This window comes from Typopeltis vanoorti, chromosome 6, assembly GCF_054136105.1.
Source record: "Typopeltis vanoorti isolate ZY-2024b chromosome 6, IOZ_Tvanoo_1.0, whole genome shotgun sequence".
NCBI classification, from domain to species: Eukaryota; Metazoa; Arthropoda; class Arachnida; order Uropygi; family Thelyphonidae; genus Typopeltis; species Typopeltis vanoorti.
The window spans coordinates 5893885-5918261 of NC_143554.1; the positions used below are offsets into that span (position 1 = coordinate 5893885).

Below are 24377 nucleotides of genomic sequence, written 5' to 3' on the forward strand. Positions count from 1 at the left end.
ACAGAAGAAGCCAATGTTCAAAGCACTTTCCAACTGTTTGGGAGATACCCACTCCAATGCAATATTCTAGTGAGCCACTACTACATACAGTATATAGTACTGCATATACACTTCTTGGAAAGAAGTCAACAGACACCATATAAAAATCCATGGTGCCCACCTTAATAAAATGTAGGACCTCCTTTCACTGCAATGACTGCAAGAATCTAACAGGGCATACTTTTCCACAAGTATACAATAGCAACCAATGGGTTTGGACCATATTTCCTGTAAGTGTGTAATGAAGTCCTGGACTGTTATAGTGTAAAACTCGATGTAACTTAGGCATACCAAAGTGCTTTACATCGATTTTTACTAAGGTCAAGTCTCACAAGAACTGTTACAAAAATAACTTTGTTTGTCTCTATGTATTTTATGTTAAATATTAATGTGAATAATCCTATGGGAATTGATTGTATTTACTGTTTTAACTAAAGTTTCTAGAATGTCAAAAACAAAGGCAATGCTTTGCCATCGGAACTTTGTATAATAGCTATGTATAAGAGCACAAGAAAGTTGTTTACGATTAAGTGTGTGAGAAAGTTATTTGCGAGCTCTGCTCATGTACACCTTCAAAGTTAGTATTAAAGAGATCTGCTAGTTTCAGAGAAGTTTCCGCTGCCCAACAAGAGAAGACAAGGAAAAAAATGTGCACAGAGGAGAAGAAAGAATGGGTTGGCCTTAACAAAAAGATCAAGGAGAACTGCAGATTTCTTCAGGGTTTACCACCCTTGGGGCAAGGTCCCGAGAAGGCAAAAATAAAAGTGGACTGAGCCAAACAAGAGAGAGGCGAGGTGCAGTTACCGAAGATAGAGAGGAGGCAAGGCCCAGTTGCCGAGAGAGCAGAGGAAGTCGGCAGAGAACCAGACTTTATGGTGAACCCACGCCAGAGGAAAAAAATTGGGAGAAAGCCGATGCCAAGTGCCGGTCGGATGTCCTAGCGCTGCGGGAAGTCAACCTAAGCCAAAAGCCGCAGAGCGATCTTCAAGTCTGTATGCTGAAACTTCTTGCCTGAGCTTTTAAGTACCGGGAAGATTGCAGTCCAAGACCTGCTGTTATTCCGACGAAATGCCCCCCCTGAAGCAAGACCCTCCTGACGGAAACCTAAGGCCTGAGATGAAAGAAAAACCATACAGACTTTGATGCAGGACCTTTGGAAGGTGTCGTGACAAAGAGCCTCTGTAAGTGTGTCCCATCTTTTTATGTACATTCTTTTGTAATCTAGGAGATGTGTCATAGATGGACTGATAAGAAATAGTAATAAGAAATATCTATAAGAGAGTACTCTGATTTGTTGATTTGTTGTTAACTGGAATATAAATTGTAAGATAACTTGCCATAGCTAGCTAATCTCTTTATGAGTAAATTAGTCTCAGCAATTTAATTTGATTTTCTTAAACAAGGAAGTAACAGAGTAATTATATTGTATAGTCACTTAATATTGAAAAGAGAAAAATTTGTTTCTTTATACCAAAAGTATAAGGATAGGTAGAGAGAGAGTGACCTCCTTATTGCTTATTTAATGTGCTTTATTTTTTTAATGTAAATAAATGTGTTTTAATTATATGTCAATAGAGTGTCGCCTGATTGTTTATTTTACAATGCACTGTCCTTAAATAAACACGAACTTAAGAGCGGGAAACCAAGTAAGATAGCCGAAGCGTATAGTTAAGTGCAAATAGATCATGACTGTTTGTGTAAAGTTTTACTGAAGGAATTTGTGTTAGATAAAGAGAGAGAGAGAAATCAACCGGCTGTATTACTGAGTTTTATGTCAATTATAAGATACTGGTGGCGCAGTTTTATCAAATAAATTTTATAGTATCCATAAGCATAAAACTCGTAGTGCAAAAGGTAGATAAACTAAGTATGCAATAGTAAGATGGAATAGTGAGAATAAGAAAGGAATATATATATATATATATATATATATATATGTAATTAATAATAATGGTGGCTTATAAATAGCATAGCAAGTAATAGCAAACAGTTTACAATAGGATGGATATCCCTTAACCTCATCTGATGCTCCAATTCATCCCACAGATGTTCAATAGGGTTGAGATCAGGGCTTTGCGGAGGCCAGTCAAGTGTGGTAACATTCACATCCACAAACCATGCAGTTACAGTACCATGTCATAAGGCTGCTGCAAACAAAATAGGCAGGATTGCATTACCCACAATGTTCAGATACCTATCAGAGTTCAATGTTCATGGCACCACAAACAGAGGTCTGAGGCCAAACCAGGAAAAACAGGATCATACTGTCACACTGTCACCTCCGAATTTCATAGTTGGGGTTATGCACTCTGGTAAGAAAGAGACTTTCACCTGGCATCCGCCACACCTGTCCATCTGCTCAGTAGAGGGTGTAGTGTGATTCGTCACTCAATAACTCAACTTTCCAAGCTTCCACGTCTCACTGTACATTCTCTTTATACCAGTGAAGATGACTTTTCATGTTGATTCAGGTAATGTGAGGCTTGCATGTTATGGTCCTACCATGGAAACCCATGTTGCGAGCCTCACTTCTGAATGTGCAGTTTGTGTTCCATCCAATGCCCAGAACTCTACATTCAATGTGTTGGCTGACAAATATGGTAGAAGAATATGTGAATATTTTATAGCACTTTGTGTTTTTCATAATGCTGTCATGCTTCTATGTTGCTGGCAATTCAGTCCAATGCATGCATGCATTCATTCATTCACTCACTTGCACAATATATATATATATATATATATACATATACACACACACACACACACACACATATATATATATATATATATATATATATAGAGAGAGAGAGAGAGAGAGAGAGAGAGTATTTACATGCCAATACATTGATAGGTTTCCTTACATCGTAATGTTTCAATAACTTAACAAGTATAAAACCAACAGTAATAACTTTAATGAATTAAAAGTACAAATATTTCTTACTAAAAGTAACAGTACATCATCAGTGTAAAACAAACAGTTAAAGGAATGGAATACAAAGTACAGTTATAATATTAAATAATATTAAATAATTCTTTAAAAATAATTATTTTATTGATGGTTGCATAAGATGTTCTGTACTTTGTATTCCATTCCTTCACTGATGATGTACTGTTACTTTCAGTTCGAAATATTTGTACTTGTAATTCGTTAAAGTTATTACTGTTGGTTTTATACGTGTTAAATTATTAATTTATTATGCCACAGGTACCTCTAAAGATTGTAATGTTTCATTCTGAAAATTTTACATTGCAAATGCATAAAATAAAAAAAAAATGAAAATAAAAAACTTAACACAGTTTTAACATAAATTTCTCTGATTGTTTAAGTGTTGAGAGATTCTTAACACCCTACCTTACACTCAATTTTACAAGGTAGGCTGCATGCTATTTCCACTACTACTACTTGTCATCTGTATTGATCACACGATGAAAGAAAGTAACATTAAACCTCCTATCAAAATAAGATATACTGTATTTTTTGATAGATAATGCGCACCTAATGTATAACACACATCCCCAACATTTTCATCGCTCCTTTTGATGTATAGATAACACGCATGCCCCAACTAGCGGTAGAGTTAGGAAGTACAGACAGAGGACGGAGGAATTCTTTAAAAGCACGTGCGTTGCTAGTAATCGTTCTCTTGTAACTAGTTGCATTGTTATTAGATCTGAATTACCCATGGAAGACAGAAGTACTTCTTGGAGAAAATCCTACACAGCACAGTTCAAGCTTGAAGTGGTAGAAATAGCAAAGAAAAATAGGAATCATGAAAGGGGATTATTGTTACTGCTAATAATAAAGGTTGGATAAATTCCAAGGTTATGAAATTTTGGTTGGAGAATATGTGGTGAAAGAGAAAAATGGCATTTTTCAACCCAAAATCTTTGTTAGTGTCAGATTTGTGTAGGGCACAGACAACAGCAGAAGTTAAAACAATTGTAAGTATTCCAAATTCGCCATCATTCCAGGTGGTTTAACAAAAAAACTCTAACCCCTTGATCTTGCAGTAAATAAACCATTCAAAGACAATTTGCAGGCTAAGTGGGAAGACTGGATGATGAATGGCATTCATGAATATAACAAAACAGGGCAGATGAAAAGAACATCATATAAAGATATAGTTACATGGATTGTAGAAAGTTGGGCTACTGTAAGTGAAAACTGTGTGTTAGAAATGGTTTCATTAAAGCACAAGGGAATGCAGTGGTGTCCGGTGACAATGATTATGAAGCTGAAGAAATACCAAACGAAATTTTTAACGCAAATGATTCTTTCAATATTGAGTCTGATGAAGAATTTTTTGGATTTGAATAGTGTAATGTTCAATAAATATTAAGTAATACTTCTACCTTAGTTTTGTTATTACATTTGATTTACCTCTCATACCTTTCAAATGTATACTGCACATGTTCATTTTTAACGAATTTAGACTTTTTTGTATAGATAAGCGTGCGTTATCTATCGAAAAATATGGTATTAAACTCAGTTATGTATGTTATGCAGATGTTACTCTTAAACAAATCTACTACAGGATTAAGTAAATTAATTAATGCAATTTTTCTCCCAGAAACTGGGGTTTTTCATCCTGCATACAGAAAAATCAGCCTTCAGAACATGTGCAATTTACAGACAAAAATACTATAAGTGGAGGTTTATTCTATAATTAATTTTTCAATAACTTAAAAATCCATAGGAAGTTCCAAACAAAATGAGTCTCTAGGTGTGTTATCGACTAACCTCTATTAGAACCATGCCTAGTTGTTCATGTTCCAACTGCATGATTCAAACTTTATTTTATTTTAATGCAAATGTTAAAAATAAATATCTTTATAATTAATTGTGTTTGAATGAATTATTTTAACTTCTTCCAAACTGCTTTTGTCTAAGAGTGGGAATGTCTGTCTTACTAAAATTTTAAAATACTGAAAATTTGGGAAAACACTGCATTATAAAATTTAAATGTAAGAATTGGCATTACTGAAGATCTAACAAATGACAGATTAATTTGAAATAAAACTACTGACCGAAGAGTAGTAAAAATATGAACTTCACAAAGCCACATCCAGACTACTGTCTGGATGTGGAGTACAAACACAAATGGCATAAATCACTTTCAGAGTACATATAAGGAAATGATGGTGTAAAACTATATCCACCTGATTATAAGAGGCCTGAAGTGGCTTGATAAAGTAATTTTGCACTCCAGAGGAAAGATTCCAGTGTAAAATTTATCGCTGGAATGTGAGAAATTTTACAAATGATTATGTGTTCTCGCTTGGCTGTAAGTGGTATTAAACTGCAATACTGAAATTTAAGGCATAAGTTTGATCCTAATTGAACACTGGATTTCATAAATTAAGAAACAAAGAGAAAAATTGCAATAACTCAGGAGAAAAAAAAAATGAAAGTTAGGTACATTATGTAAAAAAAAAGTCATGCTAAGTCCAGTTATCATATACAAATGAGTGGCACTATCAGCAGTATAAGCAAATGAAACATGGCACAAAAGCAAGCATTCCAGAACAGTTTTCCCATTTTATGATAGAAAAATTCTTGGTTGTGGCTGCAAGACATCATTCAACCAATGAATTCAGGTGGCAAGCCATCGTAAGATAGAGCCTGGTCAAAGTCAGGCAGAGGTAGCTAGTTGACTGCATGTGAGTTATTCCATAGTTCACAGACTGGAACCAATTCCAATAGTCACAAACAGCATCCTGGAATTAAAGTAAAGGAATGCCAAGGGCTACAACCACAGTGGATGACTGATATCTCAGATTATTTACTTGCCAAAACAGGAGGGCTATCCTGAATCAGCTACAATCTGAGCTTGCATTGGCTAGAGGAATGTTAGTATCTATTTCATTGTGTGCAGAACTTCATGAAGGTGATCTGTATGTAGGCCAGCGCTTCCCAAACTGTGGGCCACGGCCCCCTTGGGGGCCGTACATTTTGTTGAGGGGAGCCGTGACATAATGAAAACAAATTTAAAATGTTTTAAGATAGTAGATTTTTTTAATCTTAAAAGAACCTTAGTTAATTTTTATCATTTATTATTTCTTTTTTGTTCTTTTTTATATTTTAATGGAAAAACTCACACATTGGTGTTGGTTCACAAATTTTGCTTCTTTCATATATCGGCGATTAATGAATATTAGTAAATATATGCTTATTCATATAAGTTTCATTTCAAAGGTTTTTTCAATCAATCACAAAAAAGATTACAAACGCGAAATCTTGAATATAAATACAATAAATATTATAGTAATATATGTCTATATTACGATTTTTTTTTCGATGGGGGACTTGAAATATTTTAATTTTTCCAAAGGGGGCCTTGGCATTCATAAGTTTGGGAAGCACTGATGTAGGCAACCAAGTCTGCATGCCCCATCCTGCACTACAGGAGAGAATATTTGAAATCAGCCGCCAGGTTCTGCATCAACTGGACCAAAGACCAATGGGGATTGGCACTGTTTATAAACAAGTCCTGATTTGCTGAACAAAGCAATATCAAGGCATGCTCTGATACAGAGAGAACAGTACACGTTATCATCCCTCTAATATCCGTGAAAGGGAAGATACTTATGGTTTTCACTTTATCCGAGTATAAGAATTATACTTTATCCAAGTATAATGCTTATATTTGAATAAAGGATTAAACCAAGAATATAATTTCTTAGCATCTTTAATTTATAGTATAACCAAGTGGGAAAACTTTCAACATTTGCTATTCTCCAAGCAAGAAATCTAGTCCTAACACCCTTGCTAACCACATGCTTACATAATTTCCATGGATGACTCGTTGTTCTCTCTCCTTCCCTGCCATGTACTGAAAAGTCTTCGGTGTCAATCCTATAAAAAACTCTTCTAATAATTTGTTTGTAATCACGTCTCTTCTTTTTTTGCCTATCAGCTAGTTTTTTGAAACCCACAGACCTCAATGTATTCTCATAGAGTGCATTCCATAGACCTGGCATGGTCTTTGTCACTCACCTCTGGATTCTCTCCACCACCTCCCCCCCCCCACACACACACAGAATCCAGGTGGTCAGGTATGCACATAGTAGTCTGGATGTGGCCTTATGTAGGGGAAATAAGAACTTTTCTATACCTCTAATTTTCAACTCCCTGTCCACAATCACCATCAAGTCCCTGGGCTGATCAGTTTCCTGCAATTCAGTTGCATCAATCTACAAGTATATTGATCACAAGCTGTGTACTATTGGCATATGATCTCTGCTTTCCAAAATGCATCACATTACACATTTGGAAAAAGTGTAATGTGACTGGTAGCCATTTCCCATACAACTAGTCTATTTAAGTCTTCCTTGCAGGAACTCTACATCTCCTTCATTTACCATGGCTCTTTCCAGTTTTGCATTATCAATAAACAACTGAATATATCCCATTAAGCCATTTCCTACATCACTGATGTATAAATTAAACAGAGAGCCAAGTATTGGCCATGTACTAGAGTTAAGACATAAGAATAGTTAGAAAGACTAGTGGCATACCTGTGATACACCACTGGCCACCTGCCTTCTCCTGGACTTATTTCCTGCATAAGCCACTCTTTGATATCTCCATTAGTCATCCTCTACTCCAAATCACCAGATTCATATCCATTCATATTTGCTCTAATTTATGCAACAGAGTTCTATGTGGAATCCTGTCAAATGGCTTTGCAAAGTAGAGCAATATCACTGTGCAGCTACTTCCCTTATTCAACTCCACTATCACCATACTATAAAAATTAAGCAAATCACAAAGGCAAGACCTGGCCTTCACAAAGCCACATTGTCCCTTATAATATCATATTCCTATTCACCCAGTCTTAAATTCTGTCTTTCACCAATTTCTCCAATACCTTAAACCAGCGGTTCCCAACCTTTTTGTTTCCTAGAGCACATTCTAAAATACCAATATGGTGACGGGAACCATCTATTTTTACAAGCAATTTTTTTGAATTCGTTTGTTAAATGAATACATACAAAGTTTACATTATAATTAAATGTTTAATTACTTAAAAGTTTACATTATATAAAAATTTAAATATATATATATATAAGTAAGTTAGTGTGATCTTTGGCATTGCATTTCACTGGCCAGTGCTTCATAATTAGAAGAATATGATGATATTCCAGTTCTTAAACTGGAATGAACAACTTCGAATGCGCATCTACTTTACATTGTATGCATTTAATACTCGTCATGTGTCATTAACGCATGCGTCATATAGCATGCCATGAATTGTTGCGTGATTATTTCAAACTATACGGCACATGGTTGAACAGCGGCGGGCACACACAAATTGGTCAACGGGCGCCATGGTGCCCGCAGGCATAGAGTTGGGAACCCCTGCCTTAAACACTACTCTTGAGATGCTGATTGGTCTATAATTTGCTACTTCTGCCTCCTTTATGCTGTTGGGACTATTCTGCCCTCTTTCCATTGGCACTTTCCCTGATACTTAAACAGCTTGGTCAACAGCTTGATAATTCCCTTGCCCGTTCTCATAATACATGGGGTTTGCATTGAAGTTCAGCGACATTTTAAGCATCTCCATTTCTTCAACCTCTATTCTCCCATCAGTCAATGTCATATTCAGCATTACAATATCACCATTACAATGTCTAGATGGTGGACCCTTGCAAAATGCTCACTCAATAATTCAACTATTTGGTTTGCTTCTGTTACCTCCCCACCATCAGCATTTTTTAAAGTCATCCTTCCATAGTCATTCCTCCTTTTACTTGTTACATAGTGAAAGAACTCTTTAGTATTTCTTTTGGCCTCATCAGCTAGCTTTCTCTTATAATTAGCTTCCTTACCATACCATACCAGTAACCCTTCTTGGCTTCACCTTAGGACTTCTCATGAGTATGCTGATCACCTTTTTTCTTTATAATTCCTGCACAACTTTTCCTTTATGTGCAACTCCTGCTTAATGAAACTATTCATCCATTATCTGATTTGCCCTTCTAACTCTAGGTAAACACCCCTCAATCACCTCCCATGTATCACCATCATCTTTCTCCTATAAATTCTTATGCCATGGCACTATTGCAAGCTGAATCCTCAGCTTGTGGAATTACAATCACATGCTTTGTAATTCCACAAAGCATGTGATTGTAATTACATGCTTTGTAATTCCACATATATCCCTTCTTAACATTATTATAGCATATGATGATATAATGGCCGTGAGGCCCCTTTTATAGGGAAGTACGGCAGCATCTCAATTCCCCCAAATTTTATCTGGGCTGGCTCGGGACTGGCATAGCTGACGAATTAGGCCTATGGCTGGAACTTAAGTATTCCTGACTGTAATCCGTGTGCGTGTTTGTTCATGGGGTGTGTGCTTGCAGGAGAAAAAACCCCAGATAAACTGGGGAGAAAAACGCTGATGTCCATGCCCAAGACCGGCTAACTTGGCTATGTCTGAGAAAGATCCTTAAGCTCCTCTCATCAGCGACTAAAATCGAACCCAGGATGCTCCTTTCCCAGGCATATGGTTACGAAGGCAATGGCTACTCGGCTAACCACATGGACCCCTTCTTAACAGAAAATTAAGAAAAATAATTATCTTTTTCTTCCGAAGTAAAAACATCTTTATCCAACTAAGGGGATATGATATTGCCAACTGTTCTTACTTTCTTTAATGAGCTGACCATGAATTGAAATCACAAATCTTGTGTTAGATCCATCTTCTCTTATAAAATGTACAGACAACTGCAGATTCTTATTTTTATTAAGAAAATGGAAAGTTCAACCTTGGATTCATAAATCCTTAAATTCAAGCACTCTTGTGTTTCAGTTAAAGAACAACAGATAACGCTTGAAATTTTAGTTGCCAGTTTCCTCTAAAAGATGCATAAACCAGGTGTCTTCACTTACTTTCTCTTTTCCTATCATCTTTTTCAAGGTTCATAGCTTTATTCTTCTTAGGAAAAACAAACAACTATTAAAGCTCAACTTGTATAACATATTATCTTGCATCATTACTCTTCTAACATAACATTTAATATAACTTATAACTTAAACATTTCCTTTCTACAAGAAAGACACCATTATCAAGCTCCAAAATTTTCTCCCATTCATGTGGTGAATAACAACATGTGGTTAGGACCCTATCTCTTCCACATATTGTTGTAGGTATTCATGACTGTAATCTGTGTGTGTTCACAGGGCCGGTTTGCCTGTTCTGAGGGACGAAAAACCCTCTACTTCCATATGAGACCGACTAACTCACCTATAGTTGAAAGAGACCAGATAAAGGTTCCTCAAGTCATAGACGGGAATCGAACCCAGGTCTTTCCAACCAAAGGGCTTCATCTACATCGACTGAGCTACAGAGACTCCCAAAATTTTCTGTATTTCTCTAATAGCTATCAAATATTAAGTTAAGAATACTTAACTTTTAACTATTTTTCTTTCTACATAAGATTTCAAACAACATTCTCCATTATTATTTCCAAAATTCCCTATATTTCTCTTTCAGCTGTTTCCCTAGTTACCATGTTCATTTCACTCATGCATGTTCCAGCATAGCACACGTAATACTTCCAGTTTCTGATTTAGTCATTTTCATGTTAGAGAAATGAGTCGCCATTACTTATTAACCTCAAACAGTGCTCAACTTCAAATCTTATATTTTTGGTAAAAGAAGTATTTTCATTTTAATGAAATTTAACTATTTTTGATTACATCAAAAACATTAAATTGCAGTTTTTATTTCAGATACATGAACTTTAATCAAATGAATTTCTCACTGCATTCATTTTGTTCAATAATAATAATGTAACCACAATATAAACAATGTACAATATATATCATTTAGGAAAACAATTGTGCTCTCCTCATATAACTGCACTAACAAGAAAAGCTGATAATCACAAACAGAAAATTTAAGTTTATAGACTTAATTAAATAAAATACTGTAAGACATCTATAATACATACAGATGGTTTACACCAAACTACAACACTTAACTTAACCATAGTACTGATATAAGTCACAACATCTTATGAGTGAAATTTACATAAAAAAGTAACACTATTCCATAAAGATAAAAACTTACTCAATTTACTTGTAATAAAAATATCTTCTCTCTTTAGTCCATGGGACTGCAACTTTTTAATCACTTTTCCAATATTTTCTTCATTGTGATATACAGTAGCAGTATCTGTTATATAAAAAGTATGTGCATTATAATAATTAACAATGAAACTAACATTGAACAAATAACAACAAAGTATGCATTAAAAAAGTTATCATTTTAATGCTACAGACTTTTTCATATCATGAATGCTGATACTAGCTACTGAGCATGTCCCCAGGTGGCAGAAAGGGGGAAACCCTGACCATTTGGATATCAGGGCAGCTCTGAATATATTGAATAAAGCCACGGGTCATTGGTTTTGGGACTGATGATCCCAAAAATGTTGAAAATTTTGGGTGAAAATGTTGCCAATCACTAATCCGAAGTGGGCCAACATGGTGAATTATGGCTCATATCTTCTAAGATGAGTGAAATTTGCATAAAGAAGTAACACCATTCCATACAGATAAAAACTTACTTAATTTACTTGTAATAAAACTTGTCATCAAACAGGAATATAATTTCTTGGAGGCCAGATTGTTACTACCTACGGCAGCAGGCAGTTAAATACGAAGGCAGACGATGCTAAGAATCTATGGATAACCAAGATAATGCTGCCATTGAACTATCTGAAGAGCTAAAGTGACTCTAAAATGAGACATTCTTGGACTGCGTAAAATTAGATGTAATGGTGAAGAAATTCTTCAATTAAAAAATGGAGACATACTGTATTATAGAAGCCAAGATAAGGAAAGAAATAGTGGAATAACAAAAAACTGAAGAACAACATAATAGAATTTGACAGTGTATCAGATCAAATAGCAAGTATTGTCCAAATCTCAAAAAGATATGCTCTCAAGATCAATCCAAGTCGACGCAACAACAATAAGTCATACTGATGAAGAAATTGAAAACTTCTTTCATGATGTATTCAAACTATACAATAAATGAAAACATAATTTCAGAATTGTAATGGAAGGCTTTAATAGAATTGGTATACAACAATCAGATGAAAGCTCAATGGGAAATTTTGGATATGGCATGAGAAATGATAGAGGAGCAAGGCTAACAGAATTTGCAGAAAAAGAAAGTCTGTACATCATGAATGTTTTTTTCAAGAAAAAAAAAAAAAAACACATAGGAAGTGGACATGGAGAAACTAGTGAAATTGACTTTATCCTCAGCAATAACTGGTTCAAGGATACATTGTGGTTGGTCGGTGAATTGAATTTAGCGCTTGTGTAAAATTGGTGATTTTTGTCTGTTTTATTGTGTTTTTCCCTTAGAAAATTACTATTTTATAGTATATTAGTGTAGATTTTAGTGTTTTTAGTGTATTTAGTATTTTATAACATATTTTTATTAAAATATTTCAATAATAAGTTTAAAATGGCACCAAAAATGCACAAGAAACATATGCTAAGAAGAGCACCGCAGGCGAGAATAAGAAGGCTGGCCCTGCTAACAAGGTTATTGGAGATGTAGAGAAGGTTAATAAAAATGAATTAACCTTCAAAATAGCAAAATTGAAGCATATCATCAGAGTGATGACATGAAAATTACAAAAAGTAGACAGACATTTAAATGAGCATAGGGAGAAAAAGAACATTAAGCAGCAAAATAAGAAACAACAAAGCACAGAAACAGGTAAGTCAGGAAGTGATGGAAATCAAGTAAGTGACATTGTTTGTAAAAAGAAAGATGTTATTTGGTATGGTGACTATAATAAAACATGCAATTGATGAGAGAGTTATAATTTTGATTTTTTCTGGAGCAAAAATTAATTATTAATTAAGAATATAAGGGAAGCAATTCAAAAACAAAAGAAAAGTAAATGAAATCGTAATTGTAGTAGGTACTAATAACTTAACTAGCGATAAGTTCAGTACGAGAGAGAGAGAGAGGACATGAAAGGGTTGTTGGAAGATGCGAAAGTGAAGAGCGAGGTAAAATCGTCAGTATTTTACCTCGCTCTTCACTTTCGCATGATAAACATGAATATGATAAACATAAATTACAAAGAAGGGCTATGATGACAAACGTTTCAATGCATAGGTCATGTGTAGAAGGAATGGATGCAAGTTTTTGGATGTGTGGAGCGAGTTTGAGGGAAGATTTGATTTGCATAAGATGGACACCTTACCTGGGTTTAAGAGCGACAATGTTATATAATTGTGTCAATGATGGGAATGGGTTTTCATGGAAATATCGATGAGGAGAGAATGATTTTGACTTTGTGTTCGTCCGGTTCAGACCCATCAAACGTGTGCAAAGATGTCAACACGAATAATCACTAGAGAAGAATAAAGATCTGCAAGTTGTCCAACTGTGTCATGCAGACTGCAGACAAGAATATACAAAAGAACATGCAGGTATATTATTATATCTGTACATGAATGCTAGGAGTATCAGAAACAAAGGGGGTAGAGTTTCTTGCCTTAGTCAATATATTGAGACCTCAGATTGTAGGCATTAGTGAGACCAGGCTATCACAGACATACTAACTAACTAGTGTCAAGTGTAAAGGATACACTATATTTAGGAAGGATAGAAAGGATAGGAGAGAGGGGGATGTGCTGCTAATGATATTGGATGACTTGAATCCAGTTAGAGTTGAGACCTATGACTGTAGTACTACTACTAACAGTATTTCATGTGGGTAGTGAGTTTGAAGCCATCTGGTGTGAAGTGGAATCAAACAAGATCAATTACATAGTGGGTTGCTGTTACAGACTTGGTGGATCAGTTGCTAGTGATGAAGAAATGCATCACCAAATAGAAAAGATGAATGAGAAAAGGGTAATCATAATGGGAGACTTTAATTATCCAAATACTGATTGGGTAGCAGTAGAATCTCATGAGAAGAATGCAAATGCATTTATTGAGCTGTTGCCAGACAACTTCCTCAAGCAGCATGTGACAGAAGGAAATCAAGCTCAAAGAGTGTTAGATTGTGTTTCAGTTAAAGATTTATTCTGCATCCAGTTGGTGACAGTGATCATGCAGTACTCGCATGGAAAGTGACTAAGTTTATGTATGTTCCATTCAGAAAAGGTTACATCCTGAACTACAGAGCAGGAAATTATGACTAACTGAGGAGTATACTGAGTTCAGTTGAATGGGATTGGTTGCTGGATTGGAAGAATATCGACAGTGCATGGAAAGCATTTAAACAATACTTAAATGATGCCATATCAGAATGTGTCCCAAGAGTTCAGAGAATAAATAGGATAGGAGTCAAATGGATGTGTAATATGAATGCTTAATCTTATTAAGCAAGCGATTTGTAAAAAAAGAATGACGTGGAAGGAATACTGTGTGCATAAGGATGATGTCTGTTATGAAAATTATAAGCAGCAGGCTAAAATAGTCATAACTGTTGTACAGAAAGCAAAGTCTGAGTATGAAAAGAAACTGGCTCTGCATACTAAAGACAACCCACAAGAATTCTATTGATGTGCTGCAAGTAAAAGAAAGAACGAATATGAAAGAATAACTTTTCTAAATGCAGATGGCGTGAGGGTTACAGATGCAGAAGAGATTGTTCAATTGAGTGATCATTTTGTTAAAAGCTATCAACCTGGTGTAAGAGACATTGAGCTCACTGCTACATCTTCACTGGATGAAGAACCTCAGCTGCATAAGGGTGAAGTACTAGAGCTGTTGCACAAACTGAATAAGATTTCAGCAACAGGGACTGATGGGATATCAGCACGTGTGCTAAAAGAGTGTTCACAGCTGAACTGGCTATTCCTTTGACCAGGCTGTTTAATATGAGTCTCAGAACAGGGAAGATTCTGCAGGAATGGAAAGAATGTATGGTAATTCGTATTCCAGATAAGAGGGTGGTGCAAAGACCGATGTATCCAACTATTGACCAATTAGTATCTCAGGAGTGGTGGTGAAGATTTCAGAAAAATTGGTTAGTTCACATACAGAAATGGGCTGACAGTGAATCTCTACTTTGCAATGAGCAAGATGGGTTTACTAAAGGAAGGTCATGTTTTAGCAACTTGATCACATTTTATAACAATGTTGCCATTGAACTAGACAAGGAGAATGGATACGCCATGATACTTTTGGATTTTGCTAAGGCTTTTGACAGAATACAGTATGGTAGACTGTTGCATAAATTGGAGAATATGGGTTTGGGTTATAGAATATTAGCATTAATAAGAGGATGGCTGACTGACAGATATCAAAAAGTGGTATACAGGGGATGTGAGTCTGCAAGATTTAAAGTAACCAGTGGTGTACCACAAGGATTAGTGCTTGGTCCACTGTTAGTCGATCTCTACATTAATGATACTATGAAGGATTTGACAAGCAACATACAGCTATTTGCTGATGATGCAAAGATAGGTAGAGTAATCAGGAATACTGCTGTTGTGCAGTACTCGCAAAATGATTTGAATAGGTTGGAATTGTGGGCATGGGAAAATGGATGTCAGTTCAATGTCAGTAAATGTAAAGTCTTTCACTTCAGAGTGATTAGATATCCAATGTCATATTAAATTGGTGGGATTATGCTAGAAGAAACTGATGAGGCTAGGGATCTTGGAGTGTTAGTAGACAGGAAGTTGAAGTTCTGATCTATCAGAAAATAATGATATGATTACCCTAAACGTTTTACAATGCTCAACTGAAATAGTTGGAACCAAAGAACAGAAACAAGACAAAATTTCTGAAGAAACAAAACAGATTATGAAGAAACTAAGAGAAATGAAACAAGCATATAACCTACAAAATAAAATTGAATATACTGAATTGTGCAAAACAATCAAAATGTATCAGAAGAAATAAGAAAATTGAATTGTAAATTCATACAACAAACAACTGAAAACAACCATAGTCTCAAAAAAGTCAAAGAACAATTGATGAACAACAATAAACAGATAGTTGCAGTCAAACTATGAGCTGGAACTACAACCAGAGATAGATATGCTGTAGCAAAAAGAACTGAAGAATTTTCCCTCAGTATTATATCAGGATGACAAATCAAATGAAGAAAAAGACAACTATGAAATAATGTAAGTGCCACAGATTCTACCAGAAGAAGTTATATGGAGCATCTAAAATTTACAAAATGGAAAAGATGCAGATGAGGATGGAGTTATAGCTGAACTTCTAAAAGTAGGTGAGGAAATGATCTACAAAATCTTGGTAAAACTATTTACCCATGTCTGAAGAAAAATGATATACCAAGAACATGGAAGAAGAATACCTTAATTATGATACACAAAAAAAGGTGAAGTACAAGACCTGAAGAACTACTGACCTATCAGTACTATTGGTGGTTTAAAAATGTTTACAAAAGTCTTGGTTCATATGCTTTGTGTGACTGTAGACTTAGCACAACCAAAAGAACAGACAGGCTTTCGAAGTGGCTTTAGTACAATGGACCATAATCAAGTTGTACAACAGATTATTGAACTATGTGATGAATATCAGTTACCATTATGTCTTAGTTTCAGGGCCGTACTTATGCACAGACATACGAGGCTCTAGCTGGGGCTCCAAAAAATTAGGGCCAATTTAAGGGCCCCAAAAAATGAGATTTAAAACTGAAGGATTAAAAGTATAAATAATTAAAATTGAACATAAAAAAAATTATGATTGTTTTCTGTTAAATTTCCTACATCACTATAATATATATAAATAGCTCAGAAAAATGGTGTCATTGCTTCAAGTCAATATCTAAATAGATCATATGTCCTGTTTTAAATAAAAAAAATGCAAATACTATATATTTTCATATATTTTTTGTATCTGCAACTTGTTTGTGGTCATACTGCGAACAGGTAATTCATTTTCTGTTCTTAAAAAGGTGAAGAATTATTTATGAACTCTTTGCATCAGGATAAAATGCCAAATTTATCATTGTTATTTAGTGAAAATGATGTTGAGAATAATTTGAATTATGATGATATTATTGATACATTTGTGAAAGAGAAGTCTAGGAAAAAAACATTTGTGGTGTCTTTACTTAGCACTAGTTTAACATTTGTGTTTGATATGTATTGCCTTTACTTAGAATAACGTTTTTTAATAAATGTAATAAAAATTTTTTGATATATTGATTGTTTTGATTTCTCATCTATTCATTTTGTAAGGGGAGCCTAGTATACTCTAGTGCATCGCCCCCCCCCCTTCCACTGCCGCCACCTTGGAAAAGTATAAGTATGGTTCTGCTTGGTATTATTGATTACGAGAAAGCCTTTGATTTAATAAAAACTCGTGCAATACTTAAAGCATTACAAAACCAGCAAGTGGAGTAACCATACATCAGACCATCAAATCAGCATACACCAATGCAACAGCAGCAATTCATTTGAATGGAAACATCTCTACTGTGGAAATACAGAGAAATATTAGACAGAGTGACACAATATATTCAAAATTATTCACAGCATGCCCAGAAGAAATATTCAAATTTCTTGATTGGGGAGAAAAGGTCTGAAGATAAATGAAGATATTTAAGCTATTTACGCTTTGCAGATGACAGTTATCTTTATTTCAAGTGCACATGAATTACATTCATATCCATGAACTTCAAATCGCAAGCAAAACAGCTGGTGAAGATAAACCTAAAGAAGTTCCAAGTAATGTTCAATAGCTATGACCAACCAGAAATAATAAAAATCAATAATGAGGAAATTAAACAAGTAGGTCATGTGGAAATATCAGTGGTGTACTTGGATTCTGAAAAAGCTTTTGACAGACTACCACACAACAAACTGTTAAATAAATCGAAACAGATGGGAGTGGATAACCGACTTCTGAGTTAGATCAATGACTGGCTGTCACATAGGTATCAGAAGTCATATATGAGGGTGCATTATCCCAAAAGAGGAAGGTCACTAGTGGTGTGCTGCAGGGGTCAGCTTTGGGACCATTGTTGTTTAATTTGAATGTTAATAATACTGGGATGGGCTTAACTTGTGATATGCAGCTGTTTACAGATGATGCAAAATTGGAGAGAGCAATGCAGAGTCAAGCAGATGTTATAACCTTACAGGAGGACTTGAATAGATTGCATGAACGAGCAGATAAGTGGAACTGTCAGCACATGAGATTTGGTAAGAAATGATGGAATGCAAAGTATACACTTCGTGGGGGAAACTTTAAAGGAAGTAGAAGAGATGAGAAATCTATGAGTGATAATGGACAAGGCCCTAAAATTCAGGGGCCATACTGCACAAGTTGTGAAGACATCACATCGGATAATGGCAATATTGTGGAGGATCCTGACATGCAGAAATAGAGAGGTTATGATGCCATAGTATAAGGCCTTGATCAAGCCTCATATGGATTATTGTGCACAGATTTGGTTGCAGGGTTTTCATGGTGATGTGGATATGTTGGGAAGGGTCCAGAGAAGATTCACATAGGTGGTCAGAGGTCTTTGGAATGTGGAGTATGAGAACACACTGAGAGAACATAAGTTGCAAAGCCTTGTGAATAGAAGTAAAAGGAGGGATATGATTGAGACATATAAGCTAATCAGGGGTTGTTATCAGGTTGAAATGGAATAGATTTTTCATAAAATGGGAGGGGGGGGGATAGAACAAGAGGTGCCATAGCTGGAAACTGTATAAGGAGGATATGAGTAGAGGAATGGGGAAAATTTCTTTGCATGGAGGGTGGTCGGTGAGTGAAATGCATTGCCTGAGTGTGTTGTGAATGTAGACAATGAATCAGTATAAGCCACAGTTGGATGAGACCTGTGTGCAATAATGTGTACCTCCCACAATGAGATCAGATAATAATAATCATTACATACACTTAGGACAACAGATATCAATGTAACAAAATATCATTAAAAAGATGTACAATGCTTGGATGGAAAGCATTTGGAAAATTAGTCAATATTTAAAAGCTAATTATCATTATGCCTGAAACATTTTTAACTAATGTTCTTCCTATATTGACATATGACTATGAAATATGGACACTAAATGCAAAGGAAATTCAAAAATTAAGAACACAATTTAGTATGGAAAGAAGAGAGAAATTAGTCAGAACACTAAATTAGCTGTACACAAGACAGTGTTCAAACCAGTTTTAACTTATGGATCTGAGAGCTAGGTTAGAAGTAAAACACTTGACCAAATACTAGAGACCACAGATATGAGAGTCCTAAGAAAGATTAGAGGCGTGAACAGATGGCATCAATGGCAATATCATATTAAAAAACGAGGATATTAGGAAAGAACTTGACATTGTCAGCATCCAAGAATGCGTTAGCAGAGCTAATCTCAGGTGGTATGGTCACTTAAACAGAATGGGTGAGGAAAGATTAGCAAAACAAGTGTTCTCTACCAGGTTGGCTGGAAGACCTAGAGAAAGACCAAGATATAGGTGGATTGATATGGTACAAAGTGCCTTAGACCAGTGCTTCCCAAACTTCTGAATGTCAGGGTCCCCCTTTGGAAAATTTAAAATATTTCATGGCCCCTCGAAAAAAATCGTAATATAGACATATATTATAATAATATTTATTGTATTTATATTCAATACAAAACATACACAGTGAATATTGCAAAATCAAATGCAAATATTACATTTTTAGCATCTTACATACACATTTGACATGGCACATTATCTCATATTTTTATATAGATAGATATATTGTTATTGTATTTTTGCAGTACAAGCACATGAAACGTAAAACGATTAGTAATAAAGAAAGAATTAAAAGGATAAAAGAAGTTTAATAACAATTTAACGTGATGGATGTGTTTCAATACTGCTACATAAAAAGTCAATATCAGGTGAAATATTTGAAACTGTAATTCTTAACTTTCTGCTTTGAAATGAAACTTATATGAATAACCATAGATTTACTAATATTCATTAAGCGCCGAAATACGCAGGAAGCAAAATTAGTGAACCAACACCAATGTGTGATTTTTTCCATTCAAATATAAAAAATAACAAAAAATAAATAATAAAAATTAAATACATTTCTTTTAAGATAAAAAAAATCTACTTCGTCTTAAAAGATTTTAAATTTGTTTTCATTATTTCACGATCCCCCCTCAACAAAACCTACGGCCCCCAGTTTGGGAAGCGCTGCCTTAGAATAGAAATATAAGATCTGATAATGTTGGGGTCTTGACAAGTAACAGACTGATTTGGAGGAAAATTGTAGATAGGAAGTTAGTAATGATGTAAATTTTTCATGTAGTCTTATCATATCCTGTACACCCCCTTGAGGGTAGATGTCAGGAATTAGATGATGATGATAAAGAAGTATGTTTAGTGTCACAAGACTGGATCAAAAAAGGAATATGTGGATAAGAAATCAAACCAAAGTATCTGACATCATAGGAAGAGTAAAGCACCTGAAGCGGCCATTGCCTGGGCATATTGCTCGAAAACAACATAATGGAGGACAAAAGAAGTACTGGATTGGATTCCATGAGAGGAAAAATGACACGACGCTGACCTAAATCACAGTGGATTGATGATATCATCAGATTTGCAGGAGCGACATGGGGAAAGGAGAGTTATGGACAAACAGTTCTGGAGTAATCTTGGAAAGGCCTTCACCCAGCAGTGGATTAACAATGGCTGATGATGATATGCAGCACACACACACACACACACACACACACACACACACACACACACACACACACACACACACACACACACACACACACACACACACACAACAGCATAGAGGGTCCAGAGAGGGTTCACTACATCAGTTTCAAGTCTATGGAACATGGGAAGAGATAGATAGGAGAAAGGATGTGATTGAAATGTGTAAATTAGTTGAAGGATTGTTACCAGAATAATGTGGAGATTTTTCATAGATTAGAAAAGCCAATGGTAGAAAAAGAGGCATTTATGGAAGCTATATAAGGAGATTGTGAGGGGCAAGTTCTTTGTATAGAGAGTGGTTGAGTGGAATATATTGCCTGAAAGTGTGATGAATACATAAACTGTGAATGGATTTAAGGCACAATTTGATCATCTTTTTTGCATGAGAATATGGACCTTCCTATGATGAGTCTTGACTTGACAGAGATATAATAATAATGATATAACAAAAGAAAATCACAAGAAACAGAACTAAAGAAATGGTGGGGAATATTACACTAAGAACATAACACAAAGGATTGGCAGGAACAGTACATCTCTTCTCTCAACTATTGGTTACAGGTAATATCAACTCAGTAGTGATCTTCCGTTTTGTGCTGTTTGGTAATTTAATCAGTTTTTGATATCACTCATATACTGGGTTAAAGCCTCCATAGCTCAGTTGGTATAGAAGCCCTTTGTTGGAAAGACCTGGGTTCAATTACTGTCCATGATATAAGGAACCTTTATCTGGTCTCTTTCAACAAAAGGCGAGTTAGCCAGTCTCATAAGGAGATAGAGAGTTTTTTCACCTGGAAACCTGAGTTTTTCGTCCCTCAGAGCAAGCAAACTGGCCCCATGAACACATATGGATTTACAGATATGAATACATGTGACAATATGGAAAAGATAAGGTCCTTATCACATGTCGTTATGTCCATAGTCAACCTCCTAGATAAGAGATGACACAGGATACAGTGGGTTCTTGGTCTCCCTCTACCAAGTCTTCCCTCCATTCTTCTTCTTCTTCTTCTACAGCTTCTCCCACTTAAGTGGGGTCACTGTTTGTTATGAGTCTCCTCCACACCTTCCTGTCATGGGCTGTCACTGCATCCAAGTTCTTCATCTTCAAGTCCTCTTCTACCAGCTCCCTCCATCTCTTCTTTGGCCGCCCACGCTTCCGCCTTCCTTGCACATCCATCTGCATGACCCTTCTTCCCACATATTCGTCCTCCCTCCTCATCACATGACCAAACCATCTCAACCTTGCCTCCTGTATTTTCGCTCCGAAGTTCGTAACTTTCACTGTTCCCCTGACATAGTCATTTCTCAGATGATCCTTTCTGGTCACACCGCACATCCACCTAAGCATTCTCATCTCTGCTACTTCCATCCTGTTGATGTTATTTTTCCTCAGGGCCACAGTTTCTATAGCATATGTCATAGCTGCCTTTTTTAATACTTCTTCATTTGTAACTCTTTCTGTTCATGTTATCTTCAGCATTTGGCACAAACACCACACAACTTGAATGCTAGAAGTCTTGATGTCCTGCCCATAGATGGCCAACACTCCAAAGTATGTCCTGACATACTCTTTGATGTTAACTGTGTTCTTTTCTTATTAACTACCCTTTTCACTTAGCTACTCTTATTCTCACATCTTTTCTGCATCTTCCATCTGATGTCAGAAGGCCTCCTAGGTAGGTAGCCTAGAACTGTACATGAAACCATACTTCCCAGTAAATGTAGAAATGCAGACATAAGAAAAAACTAGAAAGCATGAAATTATAATAATCTAGAATTAATGATTAAATTTCAAAATGTTACATTAGCTTAAATTAATGTCATTTACATGAAATTTTCCCAATTAAACTACTGTAAATATATGTAGAAAAAATTAGGTTTTATAATTAAAACCAAAAATTTAGGTTAGCAACAAAAATTCTACATCACATATTTAGAATTTTTTACCTTAAAGATAGTCTTTAGAATATAAAATGAACTAGCACCCCAAACAAATTTCATAATTTACTTAAACTTTCAATTAAAAAAAATACTGAATATTGAGCAATATTTTTTCATTTACAGTTCTAATCAACTTATGCTAGGTGTACATCATTGGGTCTCTGTCCAATCAAGAAGCTGATATCAAACCAGCTGTGTCTATCACTTTTCCCATCCCTTCAGGCATTAATGCTGATGATGTTCATCACTTCTGCTCCCTTCTGCTTAAAAAGGTGACCAACCTGACTGACTACTGAAGTTTTCATGCATCGTGTATTCTGTATTGTGTTTTTAGATAGGTTGTTTATATGGTAAGGCTTTTTTTTAATCAGTTTTTTTTTTTTTTTACAAGTGAAGATACTGACTCCAGTTTCAAGGAGGAAAACACTGACACCTCCACATAAGTGCAGAAGACTCTACCTGCAGTCAAAATGTCTTTATACATTTTTCTTTCTATTAGATTCAAACTGGTGTGTGCGTGTGTGTCTTCACTCCCCAGTGAAAAGAGTAATTATCATCCTGCTATACTATAAAGGCACTAGTGCTTTTAGAGGATTTCTATGTAGTCTTCTCTTCAACCATCTCTTAGGATGAGTCCCCTGATTAGGTGGTCACAATGAATTAATGCAGCCAGTAAGCCATTTCTCTGCTGACCCCATAAAGGCAAGTATTTAGGCCTGTAGATCTGTATGTTCACAGAGCCAGTTTGCGGTTTTGAGGGATGAAAAACCCAAGTCTCTGGAAGGGAAAACCCCCTCTATCTCCATATAAGAGCAGCCAAACCTAATAAAGGTACTTTACATCATAGGATTTGAATCTAGGTCTTTCCAATAAGGTCTCGTCTACACCAACTGAGGTGCAAAAGTTCAGGTAACCTCTAGTGACAACAGTGTCTGCTATACTTCACTTTCAATTCAAAGAATACTGATACTCTCACCAACATTTTCTTTCCCTACCAAGATTTAAGCAAAAAAAAAAAAAAAATCCTTATAATTTCTTGTGCAGAGTCCTCTTTCCTTAGTAATCTTTCCAACATGTATACTCAGAACTTGAAAAGTTTTGAAATTTTCCTGATAGAAGAGTTCATATACTTGTTTGGACTACATATTTAGACAGTTGAGATTGGCAAGTGCAAGAAGAATGATTGCTATGGGAGATTTTAACTACAGCAGTATAAATTGGGGAAAGGAAGATGTATGTAGAAATAAGGGAATGGAATTTCTAGAATTCTTGAGGGACAAATGTCTTAGACAACATGTAATAGAGGGAACAAGAGGTTCAAGAGTTTTGGATTTGGTCATAGCATCAGAAGAGTTGATAATAACTGAGATGACATCTCTCCCACCAGTTGGAGAGAGTGACCATGTGGTTTTGACTTGGAAGATGAATAGACATGCAGGAGTATCAAAGAGACTTTATGTCAATGATATTATCACAGGACTACAGGGAGATGTTCAGTTGTATGCAGATGATGTGAAGCTTGGGAGGGATATTAGAAATAGGGCTGATGATCTGGCTCTTTAAGAGGATTTGAATAAAACTGGAAAAGGGCAAATGAATGGGAATATCATTTAAATGCAACTAAATGTAAGGTTTTAAAATTTGGGATCCACAGATGGGATGCTTCATACTCACTTG

General features: G+C 35.6%; 1 protein-coding gene across 4 annotated transcripts in view; it reads right to left on the reverse strand.

Annotated features, from left to right (window-relative positions):
- Positions 1-24377, reverse strand: part of LOC150105260 (uncharacterized) — a 235239-nt gene that overhangs the window by 177449 nt on the left and 33413 nt on the right. For all 4 annotated transcript variants that reach the window (XM_090394025.1, XM_090394026.1, XM_090394024.1 and 1 more), the window contains one exon: positions 11124-11228. In XM_090394025.1, the coding sequence (XP_090250151.1) occupies positions 11124-11228 (105 nt within the window). The remainder of the gene's footprint in view (positions 1-11123; positions 11229-24377) is intronic.